Source organism: Carassius carassius, chromosome 44 (genome assembly GCF_963082965.1).
Source record: "Carassius carassius chromosome 44, fCarCar2.1, whole genome shotgun sequence".
In the NCBI taxonomy this organism is placed as follows: Eukaryota; Metazoa; Chordata; class Actinopteri; order Cypriniformes; family Cyprinidae; genus Carassius; species Carassius carassius.
The window spans coordinates 8,713,910-8,734,498 of record NC_081798.1 but is presented as its reverse complement, the minus strand read 5'-3'; the positions used below and the strand labels follow the sequence as shown (position 1 = coordinate 8,734,498).

At 40.2% G+C, this 20,589-nt stretch overlaps 1 protein-coding gene across 9 annotated transcripts in view; it reads right to left on the bottom strand.

Moving 5' to 3' along the window:
* Window positions 1–5,969: 5,969 nt before the first annotated feature.
* Window positions 5,970–20,589, bottom strand: part of LOC132126740 (neurofascin-like) — an 85,719-nt gene continuing 71,099 nt past the window's right edge. For 8 of the 9 annotated variants that reach the window (XM_059538198.1, XM_059538197.1, XM_059538200.1 and 5 more), the window contains one exon: window positions 5,970–9,338. In XM_059538198.1, coding sequence (XP_059394181.1) covers window positions 9,110–9,338 — 229 coding nt within the window. In that variant the 3' untranslated portion in view covers window positions 5,970–9,109. Of the gene's footprint in view, window positions 9,339–17,512; window positions 17,531–18,995; window positions 19,008–20,589 lie in introns of all 9 variants that reach the window. The other variant, XM_059538203.1, reaches the window with a different exon arrangement.

Below are 20,589 nucleotides of genomic sequence, written 5' to 3'. Positions count from 1 at the left end.
TCGAGACGGTTCGCAGCACGACGCCCGCGGCGACGATCGTCGTGTCAGGACCACTGCCCACGTATCAACGAGGACACGAAAGGTTCAGTAGACTTTTTGCTTTAAATGAATGGTTGTTGTCATGGTGTAAAGAACAGAAACTGCTATTTGTTAATAACTGGAATCTTTTCTGGGAGCGTCCTAGGCTGTTTCGCGCTGATGGATTACACCCCAGCAGAATCGGAGCGGAGCTGCTCTCTGACAACATCTCCAGGACACTTCGCTCCATGTGACTAGTAAGACAATTCTCTAATAACTATTATGATGAGTTTTGTTCCACCCGCTTAAATGATAAAAGTACTTGTGCTGTAAAAACTATTAAGACTGTGTCTGTTCCCCGAATAGTGAGGTCAAAATATAATGTAGGATCTAGAAAAAATCTTATCGTAATTAAACCAGAAAAATGTAAAGTAAATGAACAAAAACAATTTTTAAAGTTTGGGCTCATAAATATTAGATCACTCACACCCAAAGCAGTTATTGTAAATGAAATGATCACAGAAAATAGTTTTGATGTACTCTGCTTGACTGAAACCTGGCTAAAACCAAATGATTATTTTGGTCTAAATGAGTCTACTCCACCAAACTACTGTTATAAGCATGAGCCCCGTCAGACTGGTCGTGGAGGAGGTGTTGCAACAATATATAGTGATATTCTCAATGTTACCCAGAAAACAGGATACAGGTTTAACTCTTTTGAAATACTTCTGCTAAATGTTACACTGTCAGGCATGCAAAAGAAATCTAATGTATCTCTTGCTCTGGCTACTGTGTATAGACCACCAGGGCCGTATACAGAATTCCTAAAAGAATTTGCAGATTTCCTCTCAGACCTTCTAGTTACAGTTGATAAGGCGCTAATCATGGGAGATTTTAATATTCACGTTGATAATGCAAATGATACATTAGGACTTGTGTTTACTGACCTAATAAACTCCTTTGGAGTCAAGCAAAATGTCACCGGGCCCACTCATCGTTTTAATCATACACTAGATCTAATTATATCGCATGGAATCGATCTTACTGCTATAGATATTGTACCCCAATGTGATGATATTACAGACCATTTCCTTGTATCGTGCATGCTGCGTATAACTGATATTAACTATATGTCTCAGCGTTACCGTCTGGGCAGAACTATTGTTCCAGCCACCAAAGACAGATTCGCAAATAACCTGCCTGATCTATCTCAACTGCTATTTGTACCCAAAAATACACATGAATTAGACGAAATTACTGACAACATGGGCACTATTTTCTCTAATACATTAGAAGCTGTTGCCCCCATCAAATTGAAAAAGGTTAGAGAAAAACGTACTGTGCCATGGTATAACAGTAATACTCACTCTCTCAAGAAAGTAACTCGTAGTCTTGAACGCAAATGGAGAAAAACTAACTTGGAAGTTTTTAAAATTGCATGGAAAAACAGTATGTCCAGCTATAGACAGGCTCTAAAAACTGCTAGGGCAGAGCATATCCACAAACTCATTGAAAATAACCAAAACAATCCAAGGTTTTTATTTAGCACAGTGGCTAAATTAACAAATTACCAGACGCCACCTGATTCAAATATTCCACCAACGTTAAATAGTAATGACTTTATGAATTTCTTCACTGATAAAATAGATAACATTAGAAATACAATAGCGAATGTAGATTCTACAGCGTCTAACACTTCAGTTTCATCCATCGCACCCAAAGATAAACTGCAGTGCTTTACAAATATAGGACAGGAAGAGCTAAATAAACTTATCACTGTATCTAAACCAACAACATGTTTATTAGATCCTGTACCCACTAAATTACTAAAAGAGCTGTTACCTGTAGCCGAAGAACCGCTTCTCAATATCATTAACTCGTCGTTATCTTTAGGTCACGTCCCAAAACCATTCAAGCTGGCGGTTATCAAGCCTCTTATTAAGAAACCAAAACTAGATCCTAGTGTACTGGCAAATTATAGGCCTATTTCAAATCTTCCATTTATGTCTAAAATTTTAGAAAAAGTTGTGTCTGCTCAATTGAGCACCTTCCTGCATAAAAATGATCTGTATGAAGAATTTCAGTCAGGTTTTAGGCCCCACCATAGCACAGAAACTGCACTTGTTAAAATTACAAATGACCTGCTTCTTGCGTCAGATCAAGGCTGCATCTCATTTCTAGTCTTACTTGATCTTAGTGCTGCGTTCGACACCATAGATCATGACATACTCATAGATCGATTACAAAACTATACAGGTATTCAAGGGCAGGCTCTAAGATGGTTTAGATCCTACCTGTCCGATCGCTACCATTTTGTTTACTTAAATGGGGTGTCATCTCATTTATCATCAGTAAAATATGGAGTGCCACAAGGATCCGTCCTAGGTCCCCTTCTATTTTCAATATACATGTTGCCCCTTGGTAATATTATTAGAAAATACGGAATAAGCTTCCACTGTTATGCTGATGATACTCAGCTATATATTTCAACGAGACCAGATGAAACTTCCCAATTATCTAAGCTAACAGAGTGTGTTAAAAATGTAAAAGATTGGATGACAAATAATTTTCTCCAATTAAATTCGGATAAGACAGAGATATTAATTATTGGACCAAAAAACACCACACAGAATCTTGTAGATTACAATCTGCAACTAGACGGATGTACTGTTACTTCCTCTACAGTCAGAAATCTGGGTGTTATATTAGACAGCAATTTGTCTTTTGAAAATCATATTTCCAATGTTACAAAAACTGCATTCTTCCATCTTAGAAACATTGCCAAGCTACGAAACATGTTATCTGTTTCTGATGCAGAAAAGCTAGTTCATGCATTCATGACCTCTAGACTGGACTATTGTAATGCACTTCTAGGTGGTTGTCCTGCTTCGTCAATAAACAAGCTACAGGTAGTCCAAAATGCAGCAGCTAGAGTCCTTACCAGGTCAAGAAAATATGATCATATTACCCCAATTTTACAGTCTCTGCACTGGCTACCTATTAAGTTCCGTATCAGTTACAAATTATCATTACTTACCTATAAGGCCCTAAATGGTTTAGCTCCTGCGTGCCTAACTAGCCTTCTACCACGCTACAACCCATCACGCTCCCTAAGGTCACAAAACGCTGGACTTTTGGTAGTTCCTAGGATAGCAAAGTCCACTAAAGGAGGTAGAGCTTTTTCACATTTGGCTCCCAAACTCTGGAATAGCCTTCCTGATAATGTTCGGGGTTCAGATACACTCTCTCTGTTTAAATCTAGATTAAAAACGCATCTCTTTCGCCAAGCATTCGAATAATGTATCTCTTAAATTGTGAGTGTAGTTGCATCTGCATTTTTATTCTTTAGCTTGGGTTAAACTAATTTTACTTTGTTGGATCAGCAGCTATGCTAATGATGTCTCTATCTTGTTTCTATGTTTTGCCACGGGATGTAACTAGGATTTACACAAGCTCCAGTCTGGATCCAGAACACCTGAGAAGAGATGATGCTGACCCTCAGAGGACCCCAGATGATCCTAACCTTGAATCAACAAACAGAACTAACAATTATTGCTACATGTGTGACTGCATCATATAATTACTATTAATTAATAATATTGATAGTTCATCATCTAGCTGACTACGTCTTGTATTATTATTATTATTTTTATTTTTCTAAAATCCTGTCAAACGTGCACAAACTACTAGCTACTACTAAATATTGTAGAAACATAATTTTCTGTAAAGTTGCTTTGTAACAATTTGTATTGTAAAAAGCGCTATACAAATAAACTTGAATTGAATTGAATTGATTTTATCACCCATATAAAGAAGCAAAGAGCTAATGTTCGCAGTTTACAAAGCGGATAGTTATCCTGATGTCATTTGAAATATGGTTCTCTAACAGAATAATCAATAAACACAAATGGATTCACTAAAGCATCATGAACATGGATGAGCTCAAAGCTAAGTGTCAGGTCTGTTTCACACTGCACATGTAAGCAGGATTTAAGATGCGCATATTTTTATTTTGATGCCATGTTAACAGTATTCATGCTGCTTGCAGAAATAGACAGAAGTCAACAGAATATAAATGAAATCCTTATATATCTATATGCCATTATTTAAATTACTTTTATTTCAGTATTTAAATATTTTATTGTCATTATCACTTTTTGTTAATGAGCTTCTTGTGTATGTCTGTGGTGTGAGTCAAGTTATGAATGGTTTCGATTACATTATTAAACTTTCTAAAATATTGCACACACCATGCCATGATAAGACCGTTTGCATTGGCAAAATGAATCAATCAGGGTTTTGGGTTTTGGCCATGCTGTCTGACATCTAGCCCCTTGATGGAGGAAAGAATAATGGAAGAAGTGAGTTGAAATGCAGCTGATGTGTGATGTGAGCACTCTGAATGATTAAACCAGGCTGGAAGATCAGCGCAGGTTAAAATGTGACGATTGGCATGAGTTTGTATTACAGGAGCATCTGACTGCATATATCTTTATTATCTCAGAGACCTACAGTATCTCTATCAGAGCTCTATGACTGAGATTTTTGCATCTTTAGTTCATCATTTTTGGCTTCCAGTCCATCAATCTGAAGGATAAAGCTGGATGATGTTTATAAACAAGTCAATAGGATGTCACTTTCTGACGGCACCCATTCACTGCAGATGATCCAATGGTGAGCATCTGATGTACTGCTAAATTTCTCCAAATCTGCTCTGATAAAGAATCACATTAAAATTTTAGATGGCCTGAGGGAGAATTTGCAGCTAATTATTTAAGTTGACTATTCCTAAAACTGCATAAACTTGAACAAAACTCTTTTTTCATTAGTAAACAACCCATTTAATTAAATCCAATCTCAGGTTAATGTTGCGCCACGCTTTCACATGAATCATTCGACTGCACTTTGTCAATGCACCTGCATTAAGAGAGTAACTTAACCCCATTTATCTGAAGAAGTAATTACAGAATCCTATCTGCTACTGAAAGGTGGCTTGAAGCTTTGGCCATGGATATTTTAGCTAATGGTGTCCGTGAGAGATATATGTGACAGGTGTTTAAAAGGTCTGGCTTTTCTCTCAGACTGCGGAAGGCAGAGGGCATTAATATTTACCAGTCTCAGGGGGTCAAGGCAAAATGTATTCATCTCTCCTAAATAAAATATGTATATGGTACACACTTTCCAGGGTCCACAACAGATTTATCGTCACAGGCTTGTTATTTATTTCACCACTCATTTTTTTGTGCCTCTTGCCATCTGAGTAAAAGAAAGAGGTCGTATCAGCTACATTAAGCTGTGGAAGTCATTGTAGTTGTCCGGATATGGGACACAAATCTATGGGGAGAGCTGTGGCTCACTCAAATGTAGTGTGGATGATGAGCTGACCTGTGCAACAGAGGCCAGATTACTGGAGACAATGATAAACAGAGATCTGCATCATATGAGTTTTAATCTAGTGTTAACTGACCTTGAATATAAAGTAAACTGATTAGAATGTATATGTACATATTGAAAAATTATTCATACAAATCAAAATAAATGACATATTTTATATTAATATTTAATAGTATTTTATAATTAGCATGAAATATTAAAGAACAATTTTATATAATTATAAAACCAAATTAAAAAGGACACTTCTAGTTTCTTTCATCTAATAAGTCATGTAATAAAATCAATTATACATATACCCTTTTATATTCAATTATATTTTAATTTAGATACTGTAGTTCAAGTCTGAATCTGCCCATTTGATACGATTCATTTTCAATCCAATTCTGAATAGTTAACACTTTAGTTTTCCTTTCTTTAAAATCCCCAAATTTCATCCTATATGACGATATATGTGATATTTATGACTCAGTGGAGATGTGTCAAGTTTACCAACCAAACCAGTAAGTGTTTAAAAGGTGAAACTATTTTTTAATCAGAGGCAAGGACAGATCAGAAGGTTGAGAAAATGACACAGCTTTACTATAAAGAAAGGCGTCTCAAGCAGATTAAGTTGCAGCATCTCGTCATACACGCATACATGTTGAACAATAATGACTGACCATTTCCTTGGCCAGAATTACAGAAAAAATAAAAACCATTAACCAGCATGATCAGCAAGCTGCTCCAATGCACAAATGGCTAAAAATACAATAAGGATGATAATAATAATTAACATGTATGGTTTTGCAAGAAATCATGAGAATAGCTGTGGCAATTATTGTACTCCATAACTAAATTATGCATGTTACCAGTTAAGTACACGGATGATCTGACATTGGGAGAAAGACAGAATAAGCAATATACCAAAAAATATATAGTTGTATATATTTTTGAACATCTCCACAAGAACTCATGGACATGGGAACGATCTGTGAGGATGATAAAAGTGGCTGCAGAAGTAGGACAAAATAGTTTTAAGCGGACTCTGAATTGCCTCGATGTTAAATCGTGTGACTCACAAAGCTACAACAACGTCACGTGTGATCTAAAGAGTTGTCTGTGCGTACGTCTCTACAAAAGCTGGTAGACTAGGCCTACTGTGCAGAAAACAAAAGAGCGAAAGGCAAACGAGGACAGTATTGCTTTGAGGTACTGGAGAGAAAGCAGATCTGATGGATCCAATGAATTTCATTAACAAGCATTTCTTTACTGCAAAGGCATCGGATCTACAACAACGCATCCATATCAGGGAGTTATGACCTGATATTCAGCCCTTTTAAAGAGCGTGATCACCTGTGACACGGGTGTAAGGCATTATGGGAGCCTGTGGTGAAGTAATATGTGAACAGACAAACCAGTTTCTCTTGCATAACACAATTCAAATGTTTACAAAAAGGTAAGAATGCTACAATTCAGCTCTACAGCATTTACTATTTACATCATCGGTAATGGTGTCAGCCGGTTGAAATTGAGACGTGAGTGAAGAAATATGTCACGATTACAAGGACAGGACACAAAAACAAGTCTCATTCAAATGACCCAAGATCACTGGCTGAACCCGAATCCAAACCTGTGAGTGGAGTCTTGAATTTTGGGATGCACCAAAATAATTTTATTTTTACTTATTGTAACACAATAAACCTCCTCAAAAAAAGAAGAAGATGAAGGAAAAAAAGGATATTTACATCATGATCGAAATAAATACACAATATTTCCATTTCATGTTATGTAGAAATTACATTAAATAAATTCTAAATTATTAACAGAATAGCAGTGATATGACATCAATACTAAAAAGAGCAGCACAATTAACAAATAAGACATACTCCTTTTAATGGTGACATCACTTTTCACTATTTTACATTGCCACAAACATGGTCCTTGATCTCTGAAGTATGTTTTCATCTATATTACACAGAGAAGATTTCAACATCTCAGCCCAGACTCCGAATAGCTATTGTGGAGTCATTAATAAATGATTAATATATTAGTCCCTATTATTTTCATAAATAAAATCAAGATAAATATGTAGAGGGGTCCAAAAGTTTGAGATCATAAGTAAAACTTAATAAAAAATGAATAGAAGTGGTTTGTTGCCCTTTAGGTTTAATGAGAGCGCAAATGAAGCTGCATAAACTCAGCAGGTTTGTGTAAACCAGGATGATTTTACAGCATACAAAGACAGAAAAATATAGCAGCAGACTCAATGTTTCAAATGAATCAGTTCCTTATTTAATTAAATCCTAAAGTTGGCATGAAACAGAAGCTGCGCTCGAACAAAAGAAATATCAAAATTAAAAAAATCATAAAATGTTGTTTATTTCCAGGTGCAAATTTAAAAACCCCAGATGCTCAGACTTTTGAACCACAGTAGTGCAGAAGATGAAGTAATGGTATGAGAGCACAGGTAAAGAGCGGCACTACAATTACAGTGGCATGTCTTCAGGGCAGTGTCTCAGCTGCTCTCCCGACAAAGAAAATCAACACTGGATCAACCCCAAACAATATCTACACTTCTCTTTACCGACTCGGTACATCTATGTTGAGTTATTCATGTCTAGAAATCCTCATATGACAACCCACTTATGTATTGATGCACCCCAAACTTTTTTAGACTCCTTGAAGAAACTTATTCTGACACCGAAATCTTCACCAAGCTTATTTAAAAAAAAGAAAAAAAAGAAAGAAAAATGAATAAATAAAGAAAAGCAAACTTGATCATTTCATCAACATCATCATTCTCTTTTGAGGACTATACAAATCAAGTCTTATTAAAAAAAAGGAATATATCATTGCGTATTCAACTCTTGATATTACAACCTCTCCATTGTCCTTTGTGCTAAAATACTACCATGCTTTAAAATATTGTCTTTTTTCATCATTTACAAGTGATGCCATCTAACCTCGGCCGATAAATATTGGTGGCGTTTTATAGTTGCAGCCAGTAAAAATATATTAACAGAGCAATGGCAAATGAAAGCATGATATCAGTCCTGTCACGTACTGTATAGTCAGAACTGGATGTTTTTTTTGTTGTTGTTGTTTACAAAAGAAAACATGAGAGTCTAACATCCAATTTTAACCCAAAAGCACGATAATGATAATTCATAGTGCATAGTTTTATAAAGCACATCAAACCGTGATAGCACTGTCTAGAGAATTCATGTTTTTGGATGCATCTATTTGCGGTGGAGGAAAAAAAGGATCATTCACTGCAGAAATATCAATATGATAAATGTATTTGCCGACGTTCTGCAGTTGAGTCGACCCACAGTTGACATGTTACAGGTCTGGTGCATGTATCACCGTTTCTTTGATGCTAGCTACGGTTAGGAAGAGGAAGAAGGGGCAGATTAAAGATTTACTAAATAAAAAAAGAAGAGCATAAGCCATATGAAAAGCTCAAAAGTCTGCCCCATCGCCCTAAAGGCACACTAAAGTCTGTGTGGGGCATGGGGATACCTTAAAGAAAGGTTTCTGAACATGTTTTTGGCTCACCTGCCTTTCCCCATACCTTGTTTAGAAGGATCATGCACTCCAGTGCGTTGAATGTGAATGCTTGTAATTCTCTCTGTATATATTTATATATATATATGTATTTTTATGCATGTAGTGGCCCCCTCCGGCCCGCTGGGGGCGCTGTGTTCAAGTCAGGGTTCTATGCCAGAGAGTAGATGGCATTAACGGGTGACGTGGCTTCTGAGCTCTCGTTTCCTTCTGTCTCTTCTTTGTCCTTCTTAACTGTGTACTGTCCTATGAAAGAGCCGTCCTCGTTGAACTGGCCATCTCCTCCTTCACCATAATCCACCAGACTGTCGTCGCTCTCCTTTACGTTCCCGTCTAGGGATGTCTGGCTGCCTTGTAATGGCTTGTTGTCTTCGTCGCTGCTGTTGGGAGAAAGAGAAAAAGTTAGAACATGGTTCGACTGGATTGCATGGACCGGTTACAGTAGCACCCTTAATTTCTCCAAAAGCATGTTAGACAACCATTTAAAAGTAGGCATGTATTCTGATTACATAAACACAAGCAACTTACAAATCACTTCATTATAGAAGATATTTTAAATTCATTTTCAGCAGCCAATACTCCAGTCTTCAGTATCAGATGATTTTTCAGAAATCATTCTAATATGCTGATTTGCCACTTAAGAAATCGTAATGTCAGAAATCATGTATCAGTAGTGTATCTACTTTAGTTACTATGCCGCCGGCAATTGGAATCAACTTCCAGAGGAGATCGTCTCTAGGTTACGTATGTAACCCTAGTTCCTCGAGGGAATGAGACGCTGCGTCGAACAACGCTTTGGGGAACGCGCTTAGTGTGAGCGACTCTGAATATCGTGTGTAATCAGTCCAATGGAAGAGCGTGACGTCACAGGCGGGGTGACGTAAGCGGCCAGGAAGCTATAAAAGCACGTGCCGCGCAGCTGGCATCAGCTTCGAGAACCAGCAAGCGCCGGCAGGGGTGCCGGGGGTATGGCTCCGAGACGCAGCGTCTCGTTCCCTCGAGGAACAAGGGTTACATACGTAACCTAGAGACGTTCCTCTTCAGGAACTCGAGCTGCATCGAACAACGCTTTGGGGAACGAGTACCAATGCCACCAGACTACCAAACCCCTGCCTAGTGTGTATCCGAAGAGCACAGCTTAGGACGTGAGGACAGAAGCGCCTGGAGTGACTGGCATGCCTAGGCCATAGAATTTAACAAACGTAGAAGGCGTGGACCACCCCGCAGCATTGCAGATGTCCAGCATGGATACACCTGCTAGGAAGGCCTTGGAGGCCGCCATACCCCGAGTAGAGTGAGCCTTGGCTTCTGACAACCAGAGGACTCATAGGTGGCATTGATAGCCTCGACTATCCAACGACTAATAGTCTGCTTAGAAGCAGGAGAACCCCTCTTGGGGGGACCGTAGCATACAAGCAATTGGTCAGTTTTTCTCCACAGGGCAGCTCTGTGGACGTATGTGTCCAGCGCTCGAACTGGACACATACAATTTAGCTTCGCTTGGTCGGGCTCCCGAAAGGGAGGAGGACAGAAGGCCTGTAGCACTACAGGTCGTGGTGTAACAGAGGGAACCTTAGGAACATATCCCGCTCGAGGGTATATGAACGCTTTGGTCATGCCAGGAGCAAACTCAAGATAAGTGGGGGCCACAGAGAGGGCCAGAAGATCTCCTACTCTCCACAGAGAGGTGATAGCCAACAGAAAGGAGGTTTTAAGTGTAAGATGTCTGTCTGAAATATCTTGAATGGGTTCAAACGGGGGTTTGCACATTGCCTCTAACACCACAACCAAGTCCCATGGGGGAATACGGGACCTTACTCGAAGTCTCAGCCTCAGCGCACCGCGGAGGAAACGTGTAACTAGGGGGTGTCTTTCCAAAGACTGGCCATCGAGAAGGGCGTGGTAGGCCGCAATGGCCGCCACGTAAACCTTCAGCGTGGAGTGGGTCAACCCTGCAGAGAGTCTGGCCTGTAGGAACTCCAGAACTGTACCAACTGGGCAGTTTGCTGGGTCTAGCTGGCGGTCTCTGCACCATGAGGTGAAGAGTTTCCACCTCAGGACGTACAGTTTCCTCGTTGAGGGAGCTCTGGATTGGAGGAGGGTCTCAACAACCTCGGTTGAGAGACCAGCTGCTAATAGTTATGCCCCCTCAGGGGCCAAACCCACAGCTTCCACAACTCCGGGCAAGGGTGAATTATCGTGCCCTGCGCCTGTGAGAGTAGGTCTGTCCTGATCGGTATCTCCCATGCAGAGCCGTCGAACGGGCCTCGGCCCCTGCCTCGACAGTATGTCTGCTCCCATATTTAGTTTCCCAGGAATATATACTGCTCTTAATGAGAGGAGTTTGTTCTGGGACCACACCAGGATCTGGTGCGCCAGCTTGTACAAAGGGCGCGAACGCAGACCTCCCTGGTGGTTGACGTAAGAGACCACCGATATGTTGTCGGCGCGCACCAACACATGGTGACCCCTTAGGTCTGGGAGGAAGTGCTTCAGTGCACGATAAACTGCTAGCATTTCTAGACAATTGATATGCCATGTTAGATGGCGACCGCTCCACAGACCATGAGCAGGATGGCCACTCATGACTGCACCCCAGCCGGTGAGAGATGCGTCCGTCGCTAGTATTAAATGGGGACAAGGAGGTCCCAGCATCAGGGCCTGATTCTAGAACCAAGGTTTCTTCCACATGTCTAAGGCACGGAGGCAGTGCCGCGTGACCTTGATAGTGCGAAGTAGATTGCCCCTCGGGGAAAATCCCTTGGTCTTGAGCCACCACTGCAGGGGTCTCATGTACAGCAGACCAAGAGGTATCACGTTGGACGCAGCTGCCATCAGACCCAACAATCTCTGAAATTGTTTGACAGTAAGTGACTGGCCTTCTCTGACTCTCTCGACTGAGATAGACTTGATACGAGCAGGGGACAATCGTGCCTGCATCGCGGTTGAATCCCATACTACGCCTAGATAGGTGGTTCTCTGAACCGGAGAAAGTACACTCTTCTTGGCGTTCAGTCTCAAACCCAGCTCCCCCATATGTGCGAGAACGACATCTCGATGCCGAGCCGCAACCTGCTCTGACTGAGCTAAAATCAACCAATCATCGATATAGTTGAGAATGCGGATGCCCTGCATGCGCAGGGGGACCAGAGCCGCGTCTACACATTTTGTGAACGTGCGGGGTGAGAGTGCAAGGCCGAAGGGAAGTACTCGATATTGGTAAGCTTCGCCCCCGAAAGCGAACCTCAGAAACTTCCTGTGTTGTGGAAGGATGGATATGTGGAAGTATGCATCTTTGAGATCTATTGTGACAAACCAGTCCTTAGACCTGATCTGAGCTACAGCATGCTTGATTGTGAGCATTTTAAACTTCAATCTCATAACTGAACGATTTAAGACCCTCAAGTCTATAATCGGACGCAACCCCCCATCCTTCTTTGGAACTATGACATACCGGCTGTAAAATCCGGACTCCCTGTCTTGAGGAGGGACCACCTCGATGGCCTCCTTCGCTAATAGGGTTTTCACTTCCTGTTCCATAACCAGACCCTGCCTTGGGCCGACTATCGTCGGGATGACCCCGTTGAATATTGGCGGCGCAGAGCCGAACTGAATACGGTAGCCTTTTTCTACTGTGTGCAGGACCCATTGAGATACATTTGGCAGTAGTTTCCATGCTGCTAAATAATCTACTAAGGGAATCAGTCTCTCGAGACTGACTTCTGGTGTAAGAGGCCCCCGCAGGGGCGGCGAGCGTCTCAGCCCCGCTACGCACACGGGCGGAAGATACTGAGACCGATGCTCGCTGGGGACTGCTGCGCCCTGGAACACTGGCAGGGTTGGCAGATCGGCCCCCAGAGGGCGCTGAGGCGAGACGGGCACCGTGTACTGCGGTGTGTACCGCTCTACCCCAGCAGAGGCTGCCTTCTGAAACCCTGGGCTTTTTTAGCGTCAGGGTTTCTTGGCCGAGGACTTCTTAGCTTCTATGACTGCCCTAAGATCTTGTTTAGGCTTGGAAGACCTCGGCCGAGAGCGTTGCTGGGACTCTGTTTCTGGGCCTCGCGATACGAGGAGCTAGGGTGCGGCTGGGGCATCTCCTGCCCAGATGCCCAGAGAGAGCGATGAGGGAGGAACTTATGGAACGCCGCCGCTTGTTTGCGTGCCTCATGAAACCTGTCGACGACAGAATTTACTGCGTCGCCGAACAGGCCAGTCGGCTGAATCAGGGCGTCCATGAGGCAGACCCTGTCCCGCTCTTTCATATCGGACAGGGTCAACCATAAGTGCCTCTCCGCGGCCACCATAGCTGCCATGGACCGCCCAATCGCTCGGGTGGTCTCCTTGGTGGCACGGAGGGAGAGATCAGCGGTCCTTCTTAGTTCTGACATATCATGGGACTTGATCTCCTCTTCCTCATCGAGCTCTTTAAGCAGGTCGGCTTGGTACGCCTGTAACACCACCATGGTGTGCAGACACGCACCAGCCTGACCTGCAGCCGCATACCCTTTGCCCACCAAAGCCGATGTTGTTCTGAGTGTCTTTGAGGGCAATGCCGGGGCCTTAAGAGACAATGCCGCGCCGGGGGACAGATAGCTAGCGAGCATCTGTTCCACCCGGGGCATCGCTCTATAGCCGTGCTCTCCCATCCCCACTACATTGTAGAGGCGAGCTGAAAATGGGCGTTTCCACGACCTGGCAATCTCATCATGCAGGTCGGGAAAGAATGGAAGGCCCCGGCTGGGAGGTGGCTGACTCACGCGAAGGAAGTTTTCATCGAGCTTGCTTCGCTGCGGTTCGGTTGTTTTTTCTGCGGGCCACTCAATGCTTAATTTGGCCACCGCGCAAGTAACCACCTCCAAGAGCTCCTCATATTGCAGCGAATGGGGTGGCGATTCCCTGTCAACTGACTCCACATCGACCTCTTAGGAGGAAGAGAGGCGGAGCGTCGATCCCTATCCCTGGGTGGAAGGAACCGGAGAGCGTGCTTCCGACTCCAGGGATTGGGCGCCGGATCTGGCGGAAGTGGAATGAGATAGGGAATGGCCCGTCTCCATTCCCTTCACCAAATCCACTTGCAAACCCCACGAGTGCAGCTGCCGTTCTGCCTCGGCAGAAGCGGGACCAGCACCGGGGGGAACGCTGGCGAAGGCCCCCTCCTCGAAGAGGGCCCTCCGGGAACGAAGCAGCCGCACCGACATACGCTCACAGTGCGGACGGTCGGCCCCCTCGAGAGCCGACTCAGCATGCTTCGCTCCCAGGCAAACCACGCATAAGCTGTGTGTATCCCCACCCGTTATATATCGCGGGCAGGGAGGAACACACAACCTATAATGTGATTTGGAATCGCCATCAGAATGCTTGGATTTCGCCTTGCTCTTCGGCATGACTTGGAGCTCTAACTGGACAGGCAACAGTAAATAAGACTCACAAGACAAACAAGTGACATTCACAAACAAAGCGCTTGCTGAAAGACGCGAAGCTGACGCCAGCTGCGCGGCATGTGCTTTTATAGCTTCCTGGTCGCTTACGTCACCCCACCTGTGACGTCACGCTCTTCCATTGGACTAATTACACACGATATTCAGAGTCGCTCACGCTAAGCGCGTTCCCCAAAGCGTTGTTTGACGCAGCTCGAGTTCCTGAAGAGGAACAGATGTGCTAAAACACTGGTCACATTTAAATTTAGACTTAAAACTCATCTGTTTAGCTGTGCATTTCTTGAATGAGCACTGTGCAATGTCCGAACTGATTGCACTGTATTTTTTTTAATGTAAAATCATTTTCTGTTTCTAACTTTTTTTTAAATTCATTTTAAATAAGTAAATTTTTTTAATCATTTTAAAAGTTTACAAATTGCTTGTTTTATTTTTGTTATTTTTCTTCATGATTATTTTACTTTCTTTTATGTAAAGCACTTTGAATTACCATTGTGTATGAAATGTGCTATATAAATAAACTTGCCTTGCCTTGCCTACTTACAGTATCTTTCTGTCAATGTATTTTATTATCATAGACATATATTTGCCATATTTATGTAATATTCATCCATTCATCCTTGCCAAGGTGACATTTTTGTGACTCCAAAGCTATCAGTCACATGAAATTCACTGCATAGATGATTGGCTTAAAAAATGCTTGCAGAACTGACTACAATAAAAATAGAGATTTATGCGAGAGTTTTCTTAAAACTTGGAAAATAACAAGCTAGGATAAGTGAATCAAGAAACTAAAAAAAAATTCCTAAAGGTATTCAATGCTTTTGGCCATCGGAATAAAGATGAACCCTGATAAAGAATATTAAAACACCAAAATCCTATTTCCCATGTGGCATGTGAATTTAATAAGATTTTCAAAATAGTTGACAGTTTTGCTCTTTATTCCATGTAAAAACTAGTACAAATGCTGAGAAAAACATTTAAAATCTCACTTTTGAGAAATGCCAAGGAGAAAAGAAAAGTCCCAAGGTGAAATTTTGACAACAAATTTATTACTAAAGACAAAGACAAACTATTTGCTCTCTGTATTCTATAAATTATATCATGACTATAAATTATTCATTGCACTATATTATCACAGGTATATCATTCATCCCTTGCCCTGTCCATGCATGAGAGTCATTTTAAAAGGGACCTCTGCTGGAGGATAACTAAGAGTGTCCTGCATGAGGAACTGGGACGTACAGTACATCAACTGAGAAGCACCAAGAAAACAGAAAACCACAAAGCAAAACCTATGAGATCCTAAAAATCATTGACTTGGCACAGAGGTCCATTTTAAATATCATGTAATATCCATGGACCTTGTTGTAAATTGTATTACAGATGGACTGTTAAATTGAAATGTCGTAAATAAACTACTTTGTCCCCCCACAAAACAAGGTTTACTACCAGGCTCCATGATATTATCAATCAGTACGGGTCATAAAAATGCTTTTACCAACTGCATATATCCTTTCTATAGACAAGGAACAATTCTGCATCAAATGTGTTTACATTAAATAGAAATAGCAGGATATAACCAGATTATGCAGTTCTGTGCATGCACCATGACAACTGGAAAATCATGGCCGTTTAGTTATTTATCTTTAGATTCAATAAGGCACATTCAGGAAATGCTTTTCCCCCACCAAACACACTCTCTGCACCAGCAAGAGTTCAGGGAATAAAGAGAATGGGTTTTTGATTTAATCGATCAGTCCTTAAACTCACAGTATCTCCTGATTTCACCTTAAACAGTGGAAAAACTGATTTTCAATGAGCGAAAGCAATCTGTATTTCATACTGTACATAATTTTTACAGGATATATGAAAACTGTGATGACGTGATGCATGAATTATGGCTTGTTGCATACACCTAATTGCAAATGTACCTGTGGGAATTTTTTCGCAAGATGCGAAATACATACCCCCATGTATGTTTCGATATGCTCTAGAGTTGAGTGGCACTATAACTCTAATGCTCCTTGATTTTTGAAAATATAGTGCCACCCAAATGGTATGAACAAAAGTGAAAGTGATGTAAAAACACAATCACAAGCATGCCATTTTAGCTTGTTTTTCGATCCCTCATCTTTCAGCTCTTTCATTGTGAGTAATGTTTTTCATGGGATTTGTACACAAGGATTCCGCATATTATGTACAATTCTGTGCTGGCTGAGGTACCGAGCAAGCTTATTACGTTCGGAAAGTGAAACATACGAAGCTGTAATATTAACGGTGTATGAAAACGATTACAAGCACTTGCTGTTTTACCGACTCTAGTGTTAATTCTGCTGGAAACTGCAGTGATATGTACTTATTGGTACGTAACCTTACTTCGTGTCTGGCGAAAAAAAAAATCCCACAGGTACGTTTTTATCATGAGATCAGGTAGCCTAATTTTTTTTACAAATATTTTACAAGCAAATTAATTAATGAATTAATAAACGCATAGATAGGGCTGTCAAATAAAAATGTAAAATTACATTACATTACATGCCGATTTGTCAAATCGATGTATCCTTTACAGTTAATGGATGCCGCCAGAATGCGAGTCAAAAACCATTGCACTAATCCACAAGTAATTCATATGATTTCAGTTCTTCAACCAGCTTTGCACTTTACTACAGTAGATGCTAAATGACAGATACATTCAGTGTGGATTATTGTGATGGTTTTCAAGCTGTTTGGACTCTCATTCTGATGAAGAAACAAACTCTTCTACATCTTGGATGATGTGTGGGTGAGTACAATTCCAGCAAATATTCATTTATGGGTAAACCATTACTTTAAATTGACAGCCCTATAAATAAAATGATTAAATTTACAAATTTGTTAAATTGCTATATTCTAACAACATCAATTTTGAGGCATGAATTATGAGTCATGTTAAAATGACAGGAAAAAATATAAGTTACACATGTTATGTATCCTAATGTATTCTTTCAGTCATTTATCAATACTAAAAGAGAAGGACATGTATTAATCAATTAAAATAAAAAATGCAAGTCAGAAAAAGCTTTAGTTCTTGATTAATAGTCCAAAGAATGGTGAAATTAATGCCACTCTTTTCATACCTTTCCCTTTCAAGAGACCTTCATTGGACCAACAGGAATGGAAAACACCCAAGAATAAAAAAAATAATTATTAAAGGAGTAAGAGTGAGAAAAAAATGAATAAAACAAAATATTTGTGTCAACAAAGTGTGCTTTAAAGAGGAAATAATAGGAAAAAGAAAATGATGCAGTGAACATCATCATTATAAACAGCCCTCAGCAAATAATCTGTGGCATTCAATTGAATACAGATCACTGACAAAACCCAAGGGCTCTAATTTACAGCAGACTCTCCTCTCAAATTGTAGGAAATGCATTATAAATTCTGAAAGCCAAAGGGCATCATAGGCTCAATGAAGTGAAAAAACATAAATTTTCTTAGCAAACTCCTTGCATGCAAATATATGTTCAACTGAGTTTCTTCTAACAAAGTAGAATCATTTATTTTATGTTTCATGCTGTCATTGAATTTTGTGTACTGCACTTTCCATTGAACAACATTTCAAGGGTGTTGAACATGGGAGGAAGATCCTTGGTTCCTTTTTGACAAATTAACCATGACATTACAGTACCAGCTTTTAAAATATTAACCTTACAATGAAAAAATAAGAGATCATTATTATCATCATTTTATTTATAAAAGAGTCAAAATGATTTCAAGACGGAATAAAATGCTTCAGTAATTGATATTTTATTTCAGGCCAAAGCTTTTAATACATATTCCAATTCACTCTGAACGGCTTTTTATGAACCATGCTATAAGTGTTTTACTGTAAGTGGTGCTGTAAGAGTTTACAGCACCGTGTCCTAAACGGGCAAGTTTCAAGGGACAAGCAGTCTGCTCTTCTTAAAAAGCACAGCCATATCATTATGTTACATTATGTTTAGGGTGACCATATGTTTTTTTTTTTTCCCAGATATGTATTAGCTGGGATTTCTAAATTGCATAAAATGTCTGCGTTTTGTCTGTTTTCTTATTGTTATCTTAGTTGATGAAGGTAATGACTGAAAAGTAGTTTGACTAATTGCATAAAAGCATTGCACATAATCAATCAATGGTGGCCTGTGAGAAGGTGGGATTTACAAAGAACGATCAAACCACTGCAAATATTCGTACATTTAATGTATGAGAACTTTAGAGTGCAAAGCCTAAACCTGCACATTTTAGGCAATTTAGAGATCCCTGCCAGGACATAGGAAAAAGAGGACATATGGGTCATGTTTTATGTAAAACCCTGAAAACATCCTGTCTCTATCCACACCTGAGATGCTAGTAGCTGGCTTTTCACTCTGGCTGCTTTATTGCATCGTGTTTGGTTAGGACACGGTGTGTTTACTTTCATAAAATTGCTGGATTACATCCAAAATAAAGGGACCAAGGAGTTTAACACCTTTTTTATAGAGATCAAACATTGATTAGACAGCTTTAGTCCCCGTTCTGCCATCCACATGTAGTCTAACCAATGACATGCTCAGGCTGAGATGAAGTGCTGAAACCAAATACCTGTTCTCGTTCCTTAACAACCCAGCCGCCAATTTGAAAGAGGAGGGGGAAGAAAAGGGATCATGAAGATGGAGCTGACCACATCATTCACATGTTAGATGAGAGAGACGTTAGAAAGTAGAAAGGGAGGGATCAGCTTCTCAGCATTATTAAGCGAATCAGTTACTGAATATCTGTGGTCTTGATCTCCTTAAAGTGAATTAGCTTTGAGGAAAGGTGAACCATTTAATATTACATAACTGTTAATAATGTGACACATGAGTGGTTTTATTAAAAATGCTATAGTCCAAATGGTTAGAGCATGTTTTTCAATTAGTTGTTAAGAGGATCACAACTACTGTACAAATCCATGTTACATTTCTACTGGAATGTCAAATGTATCTTAAGTGCAGTGTTGGAGAAGCTCTTACTGTATCTGAAACTGCTCCCTGTTGCCTATATATAGCGGTTTTGTAATTGTTTTTGTAAATCGTTTTTAACAGAAGTGGCCCCATTGAGCAAATTTGGGGCAAGTTGGAAAAGAAACTGGACAGATCTATTGAACATCCAAAGGAAAGCTTTTGACTTGAGTCGCAGAAGGCATGGGATAACATTAGTGTTGAAGTTATCAGCTAATATACTGACACCGCAGAGAAATGTGCTACTGTAATTTCTGCAAAAGGTGGACATAACCAAATATTAAAGTTAAAAGTGGATAAAAACAGTACAAATCACTTCTATTTTGGCCACCACTGTACCTACAATGTACTCTATGAGCTCACATACACAGGCTAGAACACTATTTCCCAAAATCCACCATGGATGTTAAAATTTACAAGCAAAATAAAATATTACACTATTTATATTGTCCTCCAACTGAAGATTTTAACTTTGAAGTGTTTATTCATAACATTGCATAAGTAACATGACAATTAATAGCTTATCGAGCTAGAGATATTGTATAACATCTGCCTAAAGCCCTCACAGACACTTCCCTTTACTCTTTGTACCAAGGTTGTAATATCCACAACATCTTAAAAGATGTGCGCTTACACGTCAAATATAAATAAATTAAGGATGACAGGTAGAAAAATGCTTGTTTGTTAAGGTTCACACCGCCCTAAAAAAAGGCCAACAGTGTAACACAGTGATCCGAACAAAAGCCATCAAGTGCCAGTGCTAGTTAACTAAAACTAAAATTGTTCTAATGGTTTTCTTTGATTGCAAAACAGCTGAAATAAAATAAATATACCGTAAATGTTAAAATAAAAACTTCTAAAATTTGAAATGTTGCAATGGTGTTGGTGCCGAACTGTTTCCTGAGAAATCGGTGCATTGTTTTCTAGCTGAACTGAGATCTATATTAACCACAGCAGGCTTATTTTCTGTTTAGGTAATATAAAAGCCTTATCAACAAATGTTTTTGGGGTGTTTATATAAGTTGTTAATTAAAATTTGTTTGGTTTACATGGTTAGTTATTATTTTTGTTTAAAATGAGAAAGGCATATTCCCCTCTGCAGGGTTAGAGCTAAGTTCAGGACCTGTAACAGGTAAAACAAAGTTATTCATCAATAGGTTCAATATCATAAGTAGCAGAGAGTGCATATAAACAGT